Source organism: Chelonoidis abingdonii, chromosome 5 (genome assembly GCF_003597395.2).
Source record: "Chelonoidis abingdonii isolate Lonesome George chromosome 5, CheloAbing_2.0, whole genome shotgun sequence".
NCBI classification, from domain to species: Eukaryota; Metazoa; Chordata; order Testudines; family Testudinidae; genus Chelonoidis; species Chelonoidis abingdonii.
Genome location: NC_133773.1, coordinates 130,541,344 through 130,561,870, shown reverse-complemented (window position 1 = coordinate 130,561,870; position 20,527 = coordinate 130,541,344). Strand labels below are relative to the sequence as shown.

The 20,527-nt window shown below is 44.3% G+C and overlaps 1 protein-coding gene across 5 annotated transcripts in view; it reads left to right on the top strand.

The window, feature by feature from the left end:
- Positions 1-2,575: 2,575 nt before the first annotated feature.
- MAEA (macrophage erythroblast attacher, E3 ubiquitin ligase) overlaps positions 2,576-20,527 on the top strand; it is a 115,415-nt gene continuing 97,463 nt past the window's right edge. Inside the window, exon 1 of one of the 5 annotated variants that reach the window (XM_075066652.1) lies at positions 2,576-2,718. Coding sequence is in view for 4 of the 5 variants with exons in the window: in XM_075066651.1 (XP_074922752.1) it covers positions 3,368-3,442 (75 nt within the window). In the remaining variant the exon portion in view is untranslated. Of the gene's footprint in view, positions 2,719-3,354; positions 3,443-3,465; positions 3,672-20,527 lie in introns of those variants that run through there. The other 4 variants (XM_075066651.1, XM_032779940.2, XM_032779949.2 and 1 more) reach the window with 4 other exon arrangements.

Sequence of the window (20,527 nt, the reverse complement as noted above, 5' to 3'; positions counted from 1 at the left end):
GGTTGACTCACTTTGCACACATATGCATATGATCACTTTATATTTGTGAAAGATTGTCATTTTGCATATTGTTGAAGATCACCATTAAGCATAAAATCACATCTAAAAAACATGGTACAATTAAGATTTGCAGACATAACTAAATATACATAGCAAAATAAATTACATGTAAAAATATATACATATATATATATATAAAATGTTCAGTAGCTACATATTTCACACATTAGCCTAATTTACAACAAAATATCCAGTTTGCTAATTTTTCTTTCCATGTCCTTAGTGCTAATTAACTACAGAACTCACATAGTCTAGCATAAAAATTTCCCTTAGAGAATCTTTAAAAAATGTGTATATATTTCCTATCCACATGACGAAGATAGGAAAAACATGATAGTGCTATGTAAAGGTGCGTACACACACTATCTACCTACCTACGGCTTCAATCTTTCAGCTTGACCCACTGAAACCCCTGTACCTGCATGTAGCCTCAATAAAGTCAATTGAGGTCCAGCCATGCAGATCCAGTTGCAGGATCAGGCCTATAGGGCAGCATTTCTCAAATACAGCCACCAAGGGGTTTTCCTGCAGCCAGGATAGTCTCCTGGACAGAGATGGGGGAGAGGGCAAAGCACTGGCTCCTCCCAACAGTGCCGAGGGGCTCCAGGAGAGGGCTTCAGCCATGGGACTCTAGGGGTGGGCTTCAGCCCCCCTTTCCCCACTAATTCAGCCAAGGGGCTTTGGGGCAAGGCTTTAACCCAGGGTGGCGGGGTTTCAGCAGGGCCGGCCTTACCAGGCGCTGTGGTCAAGAGGCAAGAAGTGGGGTGAGCGTGAGATGGGAGGCTGTGGAAGGAAGCTCAGGGTAATGGGACTGGGGGAAGGGAAGAGCAGGGCCCTGAGGTCAATGGGGAGTCCCAAGGGGGGCAGTGAGGAGCCAAGCGAGGCAGCCGTGGCTAAAGGTGATGGGGAGGGGGGGGAAGCAGAGGAAGCAGCAGGGACCAGGGGGATCAAAATACAACTGGTCATTTTTTTTTTAAATTAACATGATTATAAACAGGATTTTGCACCTAATGGAGGGAGATAGGGCAAATCATGTTTAAAATCCTGTTGGTTGTGGTTGGTGCTAAGCACCATAGTAAGTTTAACTACAACCAGTCACACATTTTTAATCATCACTTCCCTTGTCTACACAAGGTGCAAGGTCCTGTTTAAAATCATGTTTGTTATAATTTATTAGGTAACGTGTTTTAGAACATGCTGTATTTTCTAGCCTTCACTGAAGTATATTTTGAAATTTTAACACTATAAAAGTAAACTGTGCTCTTTTTCTTGGCGGTATTTGTGGTTTTTATTAAATACAATCCTCTAAAGGTTAACAGAAATAACGCAGCTAAACTTTAACCAGGAAGGGCAGCAAAGTCACTGTCACTATCCCTGGACGTTTCATATACATGCACTTTTAAACCTTGGGCCATGATGTTAATCAATAAGGTGCACTTCTCAAAAATGTAAGGGTCATACAAGACAGCTTCCTGCACCACTGAAGTCAATAGGAGTTTTGCCATAGACTTCAATGGAGTAAAAACAGCTTATAACAACCTTTCCCATCACATCCAACTTTTGGATCAGTGGTTCTCCATCTTTTTTTCATTCTGCAGGCTAATTCCTTAGAGGAAGATTTTCTCAGGGTCTCAAAGGGCATCTCTAATCCCAACCCACCAAAGTGCTCAGAAACCAGTTATTAGTGTTATGTAAAATCCTAAAAAGGTAGCCTCAAAATGTTTCATTCGGCAGTCCATAAAGTCTGCTAGTCCTCAGATCACTACCAGAGAGCCACTGGTTCAGGTCCTGATTCTGCTAAAACTCTCATGTGACGACTCCCAAAGGAAATCAAGGGGCGTAAAACTGCAGGTTCCAGCCCTTCTTACATAGTAACACACTAGGTTTGCCAAGTCTCCAGGAATTAAAGATTAATCTTTAATTAAAGATTATGTCATGTGATGAAACCTATAGGAATATGTCCGATCTAAACTGGCAACCCCCTAACAGACAGGAGCCGAGTGGAGCGGCGTAGGGAACTATTTCCTGTGAAGCCTGGAACAAGCACCATTTCCCGTCACAGCTGGGGCAAGAGGAGGGGGAGGGTGGCAGACTCTCCCTCTCTCCGGGGTTAGTGCTCCAGGCAGCTCGGAGGGGGGAGTCTCTCCCTGCCAGGCGGCCGGGGGACCCTGCTGGCTGCGCACAGGACTCTGCCAGGCTGTCGACGGAAAGTGAACCAGCGCCGCGCCACGTCTGAGGCCAGGTGGCTCAGGGATGGGCACGGGGCACCATCCGCAACCCACGGCAGCGCACGGCTGACGGAGGAGAGCGGTTCCCCCGGCGCTGTCCCAGCAGCAGGAGGGAGCGACAGCAGCCCTGCCCGCCTCTTCCAGCAGCGGGGCAGGGTGCGGGCGAAGGCGGCCTCTCGAGGGAGCCCCGCTCTCCCCTCCCAGCGCTCAGGCAAGGAAACTTACGCAGCTCGGGGGCAGAGGGTACCACCAGCGGCCCAGCCGGCCTGGAACCCGCGGGGAGGGAGGGGGAAGGGATAACCACCTCCCCCTGGCGCCTGGGCACCCACATGCCTCGGACAAACGCCCGCCAGCGGCTGTGGCTGCCCCGCCGAAGGGACCGGGTCGCGGTAGGGGAGAGACGAGTGATGTCCCCCAGGAAGGGGACAAGGTGAGAGGGAAGGAGGGAGTCTCCGCTCTGGGATGAGTTGAGGGGAAGAGGACTCACGCTGTCTCCGCTATTTAAACTTCTTCCCGCCGCCTCCGCCTCACTCCGCTCCTCCCTACGCGACTTACTAGGGCTCACCCCCTCCCCGCTTCGCCACACGCAAACTCCGACAACAATCGAGGCGGCTCACAACGACCCGCCCTTTCCAGCCACCTTTGCTTCCCATTCGCTCATCGCTTTGTCCGTCCTCCTGTCTGCTGCGTGCATTGGCCCCTCTGCCTGCCAATCGAAGTGCACACAGCTGGAGAACCCCTCCAGGCTTCGCTTGCGGTGCATCCCGCCCTTCTGGACACCTTGGGGGGTAGTTAAAACCTCCTCTTTAACTCACCATAAACGTGTACTTGTACGTCCCGCCCACCGACACAGAAAGGAGATACTGATTGGACCGAATGAAAGTCTAGATAGCTTGATTGGAAAGTAATACTGTCAATCGTAGATATAATCCCCGCCTACGGGAATGCGTAGCTCTCCGTGATTTGTCTCTGTGGCTAGTCGCCCAGTCCCATGATCATCCAATCAAACACGCATTCACAAGTTAGAGGGCGGGACAAAACCTATGAAGTGATAGATGCGAAAGGGAGGCAACGATTGGATGAATACTCTCTCCCTTTCTCTTCCACCCCTACTGTCCAGTGGCTCATACCACCCGGCTTTGAGAGGGGGAGAGGTAATCTGTTGGTTCAGCCCGTCTCCATCAGGGACGAGTGGGGCGGGGGAAAGGGAGGAGGAGGAAGTTCTTTATTGCCCAGCATGCAACGCGCACTTTAGGTAGCTCTTTTGGGCTCTGCGCGGGGAGGGGGTGGGAGGAGGTTGGTGCCCAATCCAAGATGGCGGTGCAGGAATCAGCTGCTCAGCTCTCAATGACTTTGAAGGTGCAGGAGTATCCCACTCTCAAGGTGGGTGTTAGGCATCCTGGGCGCCTGTGAGGAGGGGAGGGCCAGGCAGGGGTTGGGCGAGGTGGTTAATGGCCCTGCTGGGCAGGGCCAAGGGGATCTGGGGGCTTGGCAAGCTGTGGTCCCCCACCCCCTGTGTTATAAACCCTCCGGCCCCCAAGGTGTGTAACGTGGGGAGACCCCAGTTCACTGGACCCCTTTCACACACCTCCCTTCCCCATCTGCCTTGCCCTGTACTAATAAGGGCTGTTTTCTTAGTCTGATGTTGAGGAACGTGCCTGGAATACGATGCCCTCCCTGGGCAGTTCCATACCCTGAAGATGTAGGTGGGGTGGAGTCCCCAAAGCAACAACAAAAATGAAAACGATTGAAGGACTGGAGGGGCTGACTTAGGAGAAGGAAAGAACTGAATATGTCATGGCTAAGATGTGGCAGAAGGGTGCTGTGTGGGGAGGGGTGTGACTGGGACAGACTGGAGGGTGCAGAGCAGTGAAAATGATTTAAGGGGGCTGGGAGCATTGATTATTTAGAAGAATGTTTAAATGAGTTAGAGCTATGTATCATTGTTAAGAGGCGGACGTGTGTTTGTGTTAATATGGTTCCTTGGCATCTTGATTTCCCAAATATGGAGATGAACTGCAGATGTCAGGAGATAAAAATGATTAAAGGGACTGGAGAGCTTATAAGGAAGAAAGAGTTAAATATCTATAGCTTGGCTGGATACTACTAAAGAGTTGGGGTGGCTGATGTAATAACTGAGGGTATCTGAAGGGTGTTAACTCCCCAGGTGGGAGGTGAATTGCATAGGCTGGCCAGACATCATAAAATGAGCAAAGGAAAATCTTTAAACTGACCATTAAGGGTAAATATTGCTGACAATAAGATCTGTTGAACTGGGGAATAGTCTCCCAGAGGAAGTGGTGGATTGATCATTTAGAATATTTTGTATATGTATTAGATCAACCAATTCAGCTGCAGTTGAATTTACTGTAGGGAACTAATCCTGCGCTGGCTAAATGGGAGTGAGGAGAGATGAGCTGGTCTGTTTAACAGGCCTTTTCCATCCCTTATATCTGATTTAACTAGAATATATTTTTTCATATAGTGTGTATCAAAAATGTTATACAAAGTAAACTTTTGGGCTTAAGTCATGTTTTACTTTCATATAATGTTTTGTGGTTGGTTTTTTGTTTTTGTGTTGCAGGTTTCTGCCCATGTTCTTCCTTTTTGTCTCTTGCTCTTCTCTTCTTCCTCCTGTTTTACCTCCTCATTTACCTTTCATCCTTGGGACTATCTTGATTCCCATTTTATATCTGAAGATTTATTTTCCCTGTCATCCTGAAGTACTTAAGGCTTGACAGATGTGGGTTAAATTTTAAGTCCCCTTAAAAAGGCACTATTGGTACTTTCCACAGCCAGCAACAATGTAAAGAAATTCATAGACGAAGAAGCCTGTTTCAGTGGTTTATTTATTGATACGTTCATATTGTGTTTAGACAACCTTTCGTATTCTTCAATATCTACATATACATCTCTACCCCATTGTAATGCCACCCTATATAACACGAATTCGGATATAATACGGTAAAGCAATGCTCTGGGAGGGGTGGGACTGTGCACTCCGATGGATCAAATCAAGTTCGATATAACACGGTTTCACCTATAACGTGGTAAGATTTTTGTCTCCCAAAGAAAAGCATTACATCGAGGTAGAAGTGTAGTGAGAGTCAATGGTTTGCTTTTTTTCCTCTCTTTGTAACATTTAAGGCTACCTACTAAGTGTCGCCCATTTGAAGAAGGCAGCAGTCATTTTAAATTAGATTGAAGGCATTTTTTCAAGTCTACTATTTACTCTTGATGAGGGATTTTTGCAGCATTTTAATGAGAATGAAATATTCCTTGTATTGTCATGAAATATTCAAACTAAACAGCTTGAGTAAATAGCCTTGTATTAACAGTATTAAATGTTGCAAGGGTAATGTTTAGATGGCACTTAATTCTTTTTGTGTTTTGTCTGTCCCCCACCCCTCAGTGTTCCAGAAGCTTCCTTTCTTTTTAATATTGGTTCTTATTACCAAAACAAAACAAAAAACCCTCTTGAAGCAGTCACTATTTAGTTACCACTTGCATTTATCCCCTTACGTTTCCTTGACTGTGGAGTATTCAAACCATTATCCATGCTAGAGAAAACAATTTTTTGGTAGAGATGAAAAGGACACAGTGACTTTTCATCTCTAGTTGGTTCTTAAGAATTTAAAACAGTCTATAAAACACATGCATATAAACTTATTATGGTAACTGTGGTGGCAGCTATAATATTTTGTTACCCATCTGTGGACACTGGCAATTTTCTCTAATTGCTGCAAGTAAACTATAAAGGAGGTCAGAAGTACATTTATATCCTTCCTGTTTCCTCCCTTTAACTTGCTCATGCCCAAATCACTAGATAATAGTAGTTGTGTAATAGCTCTATATTACAGTATGTTCCATAAGAGTGCCTTTCATGGGAAGGAGTGCTTACGACTCTCTATATAGGGAAAATCTCTCTTATTGCTAAATTGTGGTCATTTCTGGAGTGGAAGTGCATCAACATTCTGCTTCAGCAATTCTGCATGATATTATTTTTCAAGGGAAAGTAAAGTGACTTACTCAGCTGAATCCACAGGAGTAATTTAAGTGTACAGAATTTAACTACTTATGCTGTCTTCCTCTTCAGGACATGAGGGTTACTTGCTATCTTTCCCAAAAAGTTTCATTGATCTCTAATAAACCCCACTGATAAGGAATTTTGCTTTACATCTCATCTGAAAGCATAATACAGGAAGCCTCCGATATCCACTGATAAAAGGAAATTAAAAGGTGTCAACACTCTGACCATGGTTCAGAGCTGGTATACAAAATAAACAAGTGACATCAGAAAATAATGTAGTTCATTTGTATCTTTGGAAATATAAATAAATATTAAAAAACTGAATTATCAAGATGGAAGAAATGAGAAGTGAACCAGAAACTGGTAGAGAGAAGTGTGATAAAGTCAAAATATTTTTACCTGGGCTGTTCAGTGATGGCAGGTTGGGATTCTGGGCTGCAGCTGTTAGCCAGGTATCAAGGAAAGTAGCTTTGTTTAATCTGAAGGGGAGATGGGAGCAGTGTTGGGAGGTTTTAGCCCCTTTTGAAGGCCATTGGTCAACTTCGGCATAAGCAGCTGTTGAAAAGCTATTGAGGTCAGCAAGCATGTGGGCAAGAGGGATCCAGTGGATATCGTGCACCTAGATTTTCAGAAAGCCTTTAACAAGGTCCCTCACCAAAGTAAGCTGTCATAGGATAAGAGAGAAGGCCTGCTCATGGATGAGTAGCTGTTTAAAAGATAGAAAATGAAGGGTAGGAATAAATAATCAGTTTTCAGAATGGAGAGAGGTCAATAGTGGTGTCCCCCAGGGGTCTGTACTGGGACCGGTTTTGTTCAACATATTCATAAATGATCTGTAAAAAGGGATAAACAGTGTGGTGGCAAAATTTGCAGATGATACAAAACTACTTAAGATAGTGAAGTTCAAAGCAGACTGTGAAATATTACAAAGGAATCTCACAAAACTGGGTGACTGGGCAACAAAACGGCAGATAAATTCAGTATTGATAAATGCAAAGTAATCTATATTGGAAAACATAATCCCAACTGTACATATACATTGATGGGGTCTAAATCAGCTGTTACCATTCAAGACAGAGATCTTGGCATCATTGTGGATAATGCTCTGAAATCATCCACTCAATGTGCAGCAGCAGTCAGAAAAGCAAACAAATTGTTGGGAATCTTTAGGAGAGGGGTAGACGATAATACAGAAAATATATTGCCTCTATATAAATTCATGGTACGCTCACATCTTGAATACTGTGTGCAGATTTGGTCACCCCACCTCCAAAAAGATATTTTGGAATTGGAAAAGGTACAGAGAAGGGCAACAAAAATGATTAAGGGTATGGAACAGCTTCCATATGAGGAGGAATTAATAAGACTGGGACTTTCCAGCTTGGAAAAGAGATGACTTGGGGGGGATATGTTAGAGGTCTATAAAATCTTGATCGGTGTGGAAAAAGTGAATAAGGAAGTGTTATTTACTCCTTGTAACACTAGAACTAGGTGTTACCAAATGTAATTAATAGCAGGTTTAAAAAAGGCAAAAGGAAGTACTTCTTCACACAATGCACAGTCAACCTGTGGAATTCTTTGCCGGAGGATGTTGTGAAGGCCAAGACTATAACAAGTTTAAAAAAAAATTACTGTATATACTTGATCATAAGCTGGTTTGTTTATAAGCTGAACCCCCTCCCCTGCCAAGATGGATAAGTAAAAATGGAAAATTTTTATAACCCATTCATAAGCTGACCCTATAATTCAGCAGTCAGCAAACCTTGGCTCCCGGGCCATGAGAATAAGCTGCTGGTGGGCCGAGATGGTTTGTTTACCTCGAGCATCTGCAGGTACAGAGGTAAACCTAAGTAAATAAAGTGACCTGGTGCACCAGGTGCTTCTCCTGATGGGCCGGGACAGCAACTGGTGGGGAGATTTTTTTGGGGGGAGAAGCTGGGAGTCAGGGGAGTGACCCCTGTGACCACCCCCCACATGACCCCACCCCTAGCCCAGGACCCCCACACTCATCCCTTCCCACCTTATCTGGGAAGGGCCAGGGGAGGATGTCTCTGACCTGGCTGGAGCTGCTCCGGCAGGCTGGGTGGCCCGGCCAGAGCCTGCTCCGCTGGGTGGGGCTGGACTGGGCTGGGCGACGTGGCTGCAGCATGTTCCAGCGGGCTGGGTGGTCTGGCCATAGTCTGCTCTGGGGGGCAGTGCTGAACGGCACCGCTGAAGCCTGCCAGCCCCGGAGCTGCAGCTGCTTCGGAGGCTGCAGGGAGAGCAGCGTGGCCAGAAGTGGAGAGACTCTGGTCCCGCCTCTTCCCTTCTGTCTCTGTTGGCTCTGCTGCCTCTCCTTGCCCCCTCTGTTGTGGGAGGGGCTGTGTCCCACCTCTTCCTGTCTATACCTGTTCATAAGCTGACACCCTTCTCTGGTGCTTCCCTTTTGTACTAAAAAAAAATGCGGCTTATGAATGAGTATATATGGTAGATACGTTCATAGAGGATAGGTCCATCAATGGTTATTAGCTAGGGTGGGCAGAGAGGTAAAATCTGCACTGAAATGTTCCTAGGTTCTGTTTACCAGAAGCTGGGAATGGGCGGCAGAGGATGGATCACTTGATTATCTGTTCTGTTCATTCCCTCTGAAGCACCTGACATCATCCAATGTTGGAAGACAGCATACTGGGCTAGATGAACCATTGGTCTCATGCAGTATGGCCGTTCTTCTGTTCTTAAAGTAGTGGAGCTGGACTCAGTGTAGCATTCTCTGCAGGAAGGTACCTAGTTCTTCTGAGCTGTTCTGAGTAGTTTACCAGTACACCTTAAGTGGGACAGTGGGAGAAAATGAATAGATATACTGTATGTTGTTCCCAGCCTGTACTCAGGCCAACTTTGTCTGTCAAACAAAATTCTGTAAATAAATTAAGATTCTAATTAGGTCTTGGATTTGCTGAAATGTCCAAGAGCAATATTCAGGTGACTTACAATATCATCAGAAACTTTTGAGGGAATAGCTGCATGATTATTTCAGTGGGTGGGATTTGGAAAGAAGAGAAGGAGAACAGAAGAGACAAGACTTCATACTCTTTAATGTATACTTGATACCAGGGCTTTGGAGCAAAGCCTGGAGTGCGGAGCAGTGGAGCTGCAGGTTTTTGCCTGGAGCTGGAGCGGAGCTGGAGCACAGCTCCAAAGCCCTGCTTGATACAGCATAAATGATACCACCCAACAGGGAGGGGGGGGAAAGATTTGCGGAATAGGAGTATGATCTTGCGGTTACCTGCAAGCAACTCCATCCATTTTACTAAATAAAATATTTACAGATAGGTGGGTAGTCTGACATACTATTGCTGTTTCTCTGCAGTTGGGCTCTGTGCAAGCATTCTCTGAATTTTCCTATAGCAACCTTTTGAAGTAACTTTGATGCTGAAGAACCATCAGGCTTTGGATCTAATGGGACCCACTCCTTTGCTCTGGCAATAAAGTATATTTGTTTAGTACAACCAAAGTAAGAAAATATACTTATGAGCAGAGACATGCATAATTTTATAAACAAGTATTAGTGTGGCTATGGACTGTAGTTTTCATTTTCTGACTTCCGGTAAGCTGTTGCAGCTGCAGAAAATCATTTTAAGTATGGAATTTCCTTAGTACTTTGTGGAGGAGGGATCTTATTAGCATTTGCTTCAAAACAGGACACTAATAATTAAGTTACACTTGTAAGAGGGTGAAAACATTATCTAAGTTATATTTGCTTGTAGTCCTCTTCATCAACACTTTGTATCACTTTTGTTTCCAGATTATTAACTCTCTGGCATTGGCTTCCTATGTTTGTACAGTACCTAACATATTTGGCATCTCCGGGCACTACTGTAATACTGTTATATAATTGTGAAATTAACCGAATTAGTGAAAGCTGCTAGAAAACAGAAATAAAGGAAACGTATCAGATTCTCTTCATTCTTGCTAAATCATGAATGAAGAGCATTTCAGAGCTTAAGCATCATGAAATTTAGTATAAAAATACATTCAAGCTTTCTTTGTCCTGCATTCTCTAATCAGTTCTTGCTTCCTCAGTGTATCTCACTTCTTTTAAACTCCTCCCCATGATCCTTTACTATAGCAATCTATGTATTAATCAGTATGACACCTTATCTCTAGGCCTATACATTTGGCAAACAACTGTTTTGGCAGACATATATATTTGCTGGCAGGGCATGATAGCCAAATTATTCGGTGCCTGTAAACATAAGATGTTGCCTTCATGATATACTTGGCTTTTCTTAGCCCAGGGCCTGAAAATATACTGTATAGAAATACTATATGTAAATCCTTGCATATGAGCATACAGATTAGTGTAGGGTATTTCACAAATTGTGAAATTGTCATGCCTTTTTGCGTAAATAAAGCAAGATGCAGTCAGATGCTAGGACACCTAAGTGGCACTCTGAGGCCAGATGGCTTTAACTGGCCCAAACACCATGAGTTAACCGCTGCATAACCTCTCTACTTTAATTATCTTCTTAACTTTCATAAACATACACTGTACAAATGAGCTAACTTTGGTTTTTCACATATCTCAATACAAATTTCCTTCACAAACCAGTATAAACATCTTGTGTGAAGTGCTGTCACTTGAACTACTATAGAGTTGAAGGATATTGTATGATTATTTGTATTACAGTAGTACCTATGAGGCCCTAACCAAGATTGATTCTAATGTGTAAGGCACTGTCCAAACACATATTGAAGACTGTGTCTCTTTCCTGGAGGAGTTTGTAATCAAACTATACAAGACAGGCAAAAGATTGGAGAGGGAACAGAGAAACAGATGAAGCAACTTTGGCTTTCTCAGCCATGGGATGCAGCTCTGGGAAGGAGGACTGCTGGGAATAGATGTGGTCCATGTGACCAAGAAGGAGAAGACCATCTTTGGATACACTCACCAACCTAATGAGGAGGGCTTTAAACTAGGTAAAAAGGGGGCAAGTGACAAAAGCCCATAGGTAGCTTTTTTTGGTTTTTTTGTGTTGTTTTTTGTTTTTTTAAGGCAATTTTAAAATTAGATGTTGCGGGAGGGTGGGAAATGGAAAATGACAATTGGGTCATAGGATTAATTAGGGAGAACAGTGATGGAATTTATACAACACCTTAGATGTTTGTTCACAAATATAAGGGGCATGGCAAATAAAGAGGAAGAACTGGAAATATTAATACTAGGGTTGTCGAGCAATTAAAAAAAATTAATCCTGATCAGTTGTGCTGTTAAACAATAGAATGCCATTAATTTAAATATTTTTGGGTATCTTCTACATTTGAAAATGTATTGATTTCAATTGCAACACAGAATACAAAGTGTACAGTGTTCAATTTATATTTATTTTTGATTACAAATATTTGCACCATAAAAAACAAAAGAAATAGTATTTTTCAATTCACCTAATACAAGTACTGTAGTGCAATCTCTTTATCATGAAAGTTGAACTTACAAATGTACATTTATGTACAAAAAACCCCTGCCTTCAGAAATAGAACAATGTAAAACTTTGAGCCTACATGTCCAATCAGTCCTACTTCTTGTTCAGTCAATCAGTAAGAGAAACAAGTATGTTTACATTTGCAGAAGATAATGCTGCCTGCTTCGTGTTTACAGTGTCACCTGAAAATGAGAAGATGCATTTGCATGGCACTGTTGTAGCTGGCATCACAAGATATTTACATGCCAGATGCGCTAAATATTCATATGTCCCTTCATGCTTCAACCACCAGTCCAGAGGATGTGCGTCCACGCTGATGACAGGTTCTGCTCGATAATGATCCAAAGAAGAGTGGACTGATGCATGTTCATTTTCATTATCTGAGTCAGATGCCACCAGCAGAAGGTTGATTTTTCTTTTTTGATGGTTTGGGTTCTGTAGTTTCCGCATCAGAGAGTTGCTCTTTTAAGACATCTGAAAGCATGCTTTTAGACCTCATCCGTCTCAGATTTTGAAAGCCACTTCAGTTTCTTAAATCTTGGGTCGAGTGCTTTAGCTTTCTTTAGAAATTTCACATTGGTATCATCTTTGCATTTTGCCAAATTTGCAGTGAAAATGTTCTTAAAAAGGACAACATGTGCTGTGTTATCATCTGAGACTTTTATAACATGAAATACCGTATTTTTTGCTCCATAAGACGCACCTGACCATAAGACGCACCTACCGGTAGTTTTTAGAGGAGGAAAACAAGAAAAAAAATATTCTGAATCAAATGTTGTACTAAACCATTTAATAAACTACCGGTATTTCAGAATAATATTTCAACCATGTAAAGTGAACAGCAGTCAACAGTGGCATTAAGAACCATCATCACTGTCATTAACAAATGAAGAGAGACTTTAAGGTTCGAGTACTCTTCTAGTCTTCTGTGAACCCCAAGAACTCATCAGTGCTAGAGTCAGAATTTATGAAGCTCAGTTGCTCACAATCACTGACATCACTTTCTTCGCTATCTTCATATAAGATACTATCTTCGTTTCCATCCAAAGCATTGCTAATGCCACATTTTTTGAATGACTGGAACAACGTTCCTCGCTTCACCGAGTCCATGATGTTTTCACCCATTCACAAACTTGAGTGATAGTGGGCCTCTTCATTTGTCAGTAGGTGTCAGATCATGATTACAGCAGCCATCCATTTGTTCCACTCTTCTCGCATAAAGACCTTAAATGGTTTGTTGATGGAAACGTCGATGAGGTTGCAACTGGCTGGTAAGACCTCCAGGAATTACAGCTAGATGAGTCTTCACTTCTTTAAAGCACTTTTTTGTAGTTTCGCTAAATATGTGCTCTAAACTGGTCAAGTACTAATAAGGCAGTTTTTTTTCAGAAGCCCTCCAGGACGTTTGGACCACACTTTTCAATCCATACTCTCATTCCATTTTCGGTCCATCCATCCTTTCTCATGTACATGTACAACTCCTCCTCTTGGAATCACTTCTTTGAAATGTTTTTCCTTTTGAAATCAACATGGGTGGCAATTTGGTGCGCGTCTGCAGCAGCAAGACAACACAAACCGTGTAATGGGTTTTCTCATGTCCGGAGGTTTTCACGTGATAGTTTTGGCACCTTCAGATCAAACAGTCCCTATTAGATGGCACATCAAAGGTTAGCGGACTTCATCCATATTCCCAATCTGGCTAATTTCAAACCCATTTTTTTCCTAGCATCAATTACAAATTTATGAAAAGACAGAATCTTAGATTCATATTCTTTTGGCATTTTATGCGCAATTCTAGTTTTGGTGCGCATAGCAAGGCCACATCGCCTCATAAATCTGTAGCACCAGATGGCGATCCAGTAAAATCGTGAATGCTTTCTCTACAGCATAGCGTTTGGCTTCATATATTATCATTTTTGTAGAGACTGAGAAGCCATTATTCTCACGGTGATTTGTGATCCATTCTTTCATGGCCACGTCATCTGTGGCCACTTTGCAGCATTCCACGAAAAAGTGTGCTTTACTTTATTGCTTTTGCAGCTGACCCTGTTTTCTCCACTCTCTTACCATTTTTTCAGTTGGAGGTGGCCCAAATGTCCTCTCCGCCAGCTCTGTTCCTGCTCCTTAGCATATTTTACTACCTCAGTTAAAGGAATCTTATATGCTAGTTTTTCTGCTTTATCATCCTGTATGTAGAATGGGGGGGTTTTCTGCAAAAAAAATACAATGATGAAGGATGTCAATAATGTATCTCCAATGTTTACCACTGGGCGCTGACCATACCTTAAATAATGGCATCATAGTAAAACATAGCCGACATATCATCTGTAGCTAAAGTTCAATAATTTGTATATCTCTGACCCAGACAGAGCTCTATCTACCATTTATTGAGGACTCCACTTCTGTCTCAAATACCAGTAACTTTTTATTGTGTGCACCAAACAGTGTAAAAGTCTAAAAGGAAGTACAGTATTACGGTATATTGCAAGTGTTATATCTTATATCTTATGAACAACATAAAGCATATCATTAAGAAGACATTATTGTAAGTTTGATTAATATCAGAGTTTTATACAGTTTTATCATGTAAGTACAAATAAAAATATGTAATCACTTGAAATGCTGAATATCATAAAACCCCCAAAAAAGTTCCTATTACCAGCTAGAGCATGACAATCAATTGTAATGTCAGAAGTCATGTCACAGTTAAAATAGTCAAAATAATCACACTGCCAAATCTCATCTGAACTGAAGACTTCTAAACACATAAAACTCAATTGTTTCCACAATTACTATGGACAGCATTTTTTTTTTTTATTCTTTATTTTTGTGTGCAAGGGGTTTACAACAGGCCTGCAGAGCCACACAGCTAATGCAGGCAATGTGAGGCATTCAAACATCATAACATTGGATAGGACTGCACAGGTTAAACAACTGACACGTAGTTGGTCTGAACATGTTAGCTGAGAGACTTATCAATATTGTGATAAAAGATAACATGTCAGCCATGGCAAAGGGTGTCCACTAACTACTCAGGGGGGACTCAGCGCGTGCGCCAGTGTACAGTGAGGAAAGGATGCTCAGCCGACTCCACTAATCGGCAGGACTAAGCTATGTACCCGAAGAGAGAGCATTTTTTACCCTTGAAGGAGTACCGGTAAGGTAAAGGAAGGCACTGCTGTCCCAGCAAGACAGGGCCGGTGCAACCATTTAGGCCAACTAGGCGGTTTGACTAGGGTGCCAAGATTTGGGGGCGCCAAAAAGTGGCGCCCCTCAAAAAATTTTTGAATGGTTGCAGCCGCTGCTGCTGGAGGGGCTGAGCTGCCGGCAGCAGCAGCTGCCTGCACCGGCAGCCCAAGGTGTCCCCGGGTCCGTGCGCGCCGCCGCAGCCCAGGGCGCGCCCTGCCCCCGGGGTCAGGGAACCGCTGCCGCAACCTGGCTGCCCAGGGCGCGCCCCCCCGCCCCGGGGTCAGGGAGCAGCCGCCGCGACCCGGCACTCCCCCCCGGGGTCAGGGAGCTGCCGCCGCAGCGCAGGGCGGCCCCCGCCCGGGATCAGGGAGCCGCCGCGCGACCCAGCAGGCCAGGGCGCGCCCCCCCCGCCGGGGGTCAGGGAGCCCGCCGCCGCAGCCCAGGGCGCGCCCCCCCCGCCCCAGGGTCAGCGAGCTGCCGCCGTGACCCGGCAGCCCAGGGCGCGCCCCCCCGCCCGGGGTCAGGGAGCCGCCGCGACCCGGCACCCCCCTTGCCCCCGGGGTCAGGGAGCCGCCGCCGCAGCCCAGGGCGCACCCCCCACCCCGGGGTCAGGGAGCCGCCGCGACCGGCCCCCCCCTCCTCCTCGGGGTCAGGGAGCCGCCGCTGCGACCCGGCGCCCCCCCCTCCCTGGGGTCAGGGAGCCACCGCTGCGACCCGGCACCCCCCCCCCCGCCCTGGGGTCAGGGAGCCGCCGCCGCGACCTGGCACCCCCCCCCCCCCCCCCGCCCTGGGGTCAGGGAGCCGTCGCGACCCGGCAGCCAGGGCGCGCCCCCTGCCCCCGGGTCAGGGAGCCGCTGCGACCCGGCACCTGCCCCCGGGGTCAGGGAGCCACCGCCGCGACCCGGCAGCCCAGGGGCGCCCCCCCCCCCCGCCTCAGGGTCAGGGAGCTGCTGCGACCCGGCACACACATACCCACCCCACCTCTCCCCCGCCCAGGGTCAGGGAGGCCCGCGACCCGGCACACCTTCCAGTCAGGAGCTGCCAGTTGCTAGGCGACAAGCGGGGAAGCAGCACGCCGCGGAAGACCTGATACGGAAACCCCAGCAGCCTCCTCTCTGCAGCCTTCCCTCCTCCGTGCCGCACAATCCGCTTTTCGCCCCTGCGCTGCGGACCACACATCTCGCCCATAGAGATGCAAACATTTTCCCCTTACTTCTGAGGAGGAAAAAAGTGCGTCTTATGGAGCGAAAAATACGGTATATGGCAGTGTGCAGGTAAAACAGAGCAGGAGACACAGAATTCTCCCCCAGAGGGTTCAGTCACAAATTTAATTAACATATTTTTTTAACTAGCGTCATCAGCATGGAAGCATGTCCTCTGGAATGAAGGCCGAAGCATAAAGAGGCATATAAATCTTCAGTACATCTGGCACGTAAATAACTTGTGATGCCAGCTACAACAGTGCCATGCGAATGCCTGTTCTCATTTTCAGGTGATATTGTAATTAAGAAGTGGGCAGCATTAACTCCTGTAAATGTAAACAAGCTTGTTTGTCTTAGTGATTGACTGAACAAGAAGTAGGACTGAGTGGACTTGTAGGGTCTAAAATTTTACTTTGTTTTTTGAGTGCAGTTATGTAATTAAAAAACCCTACATTTGTAAGTTGCACTTGAATGATAGAGATTGCACTACAATACTTGTATGAGGTGAACTGAAAAATACTATTTAATCATTTTTACAGTATAAACACTTGTAATAAAAATAATATAAAGTGTGCACTGTACATTTTGTATTCTTTCTAATTGAAATCGATATATTTGAAAGTGAAGAAAAACATCCAAAATATTTAATACATTTCAATTGGTATTCTGTTTAAAACTATGATTAAAAAACCTGCAATTCAAATTGTGATTAATTTTTTTGAGGTAATCATGTGAGTTAACTCTTGCGATTAATTGACAGTCCTAATTAGTACACGAGCTAAATTATGACTTGATGAGAAAAAAGTGGGAACTTTCTGTAATACTTTTATGAATTATGTGCATGGAGTGACTTACTTGACTTGAGGTTGTTAACTAGTGGGTGCGCAAGCGTTATAATGCCCTTGTGGCAGTGAAGATGTTTGTATCAAGTAAGTGTATGGGGTGCTCTGAATGGGTCCTTAGGGATTGGCTGAAACTGGTCAATATCAATGGAGGATTTGGAAAGACAATAGGAACCCCAAGGACTGAGCATTGATACTTATCTGTGAGAAACTCAGGCACGCAGAGCATGTGAACTTAGCCTGCGTGTGCAGGAGGAACATAATGGACCACAAAGTGATCAGAGACTGGGATAAGAGCTGGCCTTTGAAAGACATAGCAGCTGTCACCTGAGACTGACAAAGAGGGAGAGAGAGAGAAGGAGACAGAAAAAATGGATGCTTCAGTAGCGTGACTGGGTGAAGCGCTGGCTTTAGTCAGCCTGAACTCTTTCTTCACCTTTTGATTCTCCTTGCTAACCTAAGGACTTCCCTGTTCTGTATTCCAGTTGACTAATAAACCTTACTCTGTTCTGAAAAGGCTACCTGGTGTCACTAAAAATAGATGTGGAGGTCAGCTTCCCTCTCAGACTTTTTGCCCTCTTGAGGATTCAGTCTCAGTTGGACTTAGTGGGCAGAGCTCACTTTGTGAAACTGAAGTGCTGAAGTCTAGAGGCTCAATCTAAGAGATGTTGAGGCCTTGTGACCCACTTTTAGGAGAGTGGGACCCTTGGGGGTCTGGCATACTGAAGAGGTCTCTCCAAGGAACTGTTTAAAAGATGGAGCATAGTACAGATCCTGTAGAATTGACATCACTGAGAACTGATGGGATAGATATCATGACTGGAATATTGGTATAGAGGGGTAATGCTTTTTCAGGAAAAAAGGAGGTTGTTGCATTATACATCAAGAATATATACACTTGTTCTTAGGTGAGAGAGAAGTTGAAAGTCTCTGGGTAAAGGAAAAAGAGGGGGAAACAGGGTATCATGGTAAATGTACTCTAGTCCGCCAAATCAGGAGGCAGTCGATGAGGCGTTTCTGAAACAAATAACAGAAATATCCAAAACACAAGACCTGGTAATAATGAGAGTGGTGGAATACTCAGACATCTGCTGGAAAAGTTTTATATAGCAAAACACAGAATCTCCAGTATGGTCTTGGACTATCCTCCGGACAACTTTTCCCCCCCAGAAAGTAGAGGAAGTAACAGAGTGACAGCCATTTTAGCCTTGATTCTGACCAACGGGGAGGAATTTTTTGTGAATCTGAAGACTGAAGGTAATTTGGGAGAAAGTGATCATGAAATAACTGCTATTGTGATTCTACAGAAAGTAAGTGAAAGTAGCAGAATAAAGACAATGGACCTCAAAAAAGCAGACTTTTTTTTAACAAACAGAGAAACTGGTAGGTAAGGTCCCTTGGGAAGAAAATCTAAGGAAAAAAAAAATTGTGGAGAGCTGGCAATTTTGCATAAACAACGTTAAAGGCATAACAGCAAACTATTCTGGTTGAAGAAAGAATAGTAAAAGGCCAATATCACTGTATCAGGAACTGTTTAAGGACCCCCTTACCCACCACAAATCATAAAAAGTGGAAGCGTGGACAGATTGCTAAGGATGAGTATAAATAATCCATTCAAGCATGTAGGGACAAAATCAGAATGGATAATGCACCGAATGAGTTACATCTGGCAAGGGAATTAAAGGCAAGAAGAAGAGGTCCTAGAAATGTATTGAGGTCAAGAGAGAGACAAAGAAAAGTCTAGGTCTACTTAGCAGGAAAAGAGAGCTAATAATGCATAACACCAAGAAGTCTGAGGTGTTTGCCTGTTTTTGTTTGTCTTCACTGAAAAGGTTAATTTATGTTCAGATGATTAGCATAATAAATATTAAAAAGGGGGAAGGAGCATAAGCCAGAGTACGGAAAAAACAGGTTTAAAAATATTTAGATAAATACACATAAGTTAAGTTGGTGTAGGGCGTGACAAAATTCATCCTAGAGTATTTAAGGAAACAAACTCTGAATGGTTAGCAGTTATCTTTGAGAACTTATGGAGGATTGGTGAGGTCCCTGAGGACTGGAGAAAGACAAACATAGTACCTGTCTTTAAAAAGGGGAACAAAGAGGACCCTGGGAATTAGACCAATCAGTCCTATCTTGACACCTGGAAAGATACTGGATCAAATTATTAAATAATTAATTTGTAAGTACCTAGGATAGTAGGGTGATATGTTACAGCCAACATGGATTTGTCAAGAATAAATAATACCAAACCAACCTACTGTCCTTCTTTGACAGGGGCATTTGTCTAGTGACTAGGAGGAAAGCAGTAGACATGAGATATTTTAATTTTTTGAGTAAGGTTTTTGACAATCCCATGTGACATTCTCATAAGCAAACTACGGAAATATGGTCTAGATCGGGGTGACCAACCTGAGCCTGAGAAGAGTCAGAATTTACCAGTGTACATTGCCAAAGAGCCACAGTAATACGTCAGCAGTCCCCCCCGCCCCCCATCAGCTCCACCCCCTGCTCCCAGTGCCTCCCACTCACTGGCAGCCCTGTTGATCAGCACCTCCCCCTCACTCCCCGCACCTCCCGATCAGCTGTTTCGTGGCGTGCAGCAGGCTCTAGGGGGAGAAGCGAGGGCATGGCAGATTCAGGGGAGAGGGGTGGGTAGGGGTGGGGTGGAGGCAAGCCTGTGGCAGAGCCAGGGGTTGAGCAGTGAGTACCCCCCAGCACACTGAAAGTTGACGCCTGTAGCTCCAGCTCCAGAGTCTGCCTGTACACGAGCCGCATATTAACTTCTGAAAAGCTGCATGTGGCTTCGGAGCTACACGTTGGCCACCCCTACTATAAGGTGAGTGCACAGAACTGGATGAAAGACCATACTTAGAATAGTTATCAATGATTTGCTGTCAAATTAGGAGGGCTTAACTAGTAAGATCCTGTAAGGGTCAGTCCTAGGCTCAATACTATTCAATATTTGAATTAATAACTTGGATAATGGAGTTGAGAGAGAGTGCTTATAAAACTTATGGATAACATCAAGGTAGGAGTGGTTGTGAGCACTTTGAAAGACAAGATTAGAATTTTAAACAAGCTTGGCAAGTTGGAGAATTGGTCTGAAATCAACAAGATGAAATTCAATAAAAGATTAGTGCAAAATACTACACTTAGGAAGGAGAAATCCAATGCACAACTACAAAGTGGGAATAACTGGCTAGGCAGTAGTACTGCGGAAAAGGATCTGGAGGTTATAGTGATTCACAAATTCAATGAAAGTTAACGTGAAGCAGTTGCTAAAAAGGCTGTTATTCCAGGGTATAAGACCCGAGAGGTAATTGTTCTCTTCTGTTCAGCACTATTGAGGCCTCACTTGGAATATTGTGTCCAGTTCTGGGCACCATGCTTTAGGAAGGATGTGAATAAATCAGAGAGAGTCCAGAGGAGAACAACAAAATTGATAAAAAGTTTAGAAAACTTTATCCATCGGGAAAGGTTTAAAAAAAAAAAAAATGGGCACATATTATCAGGT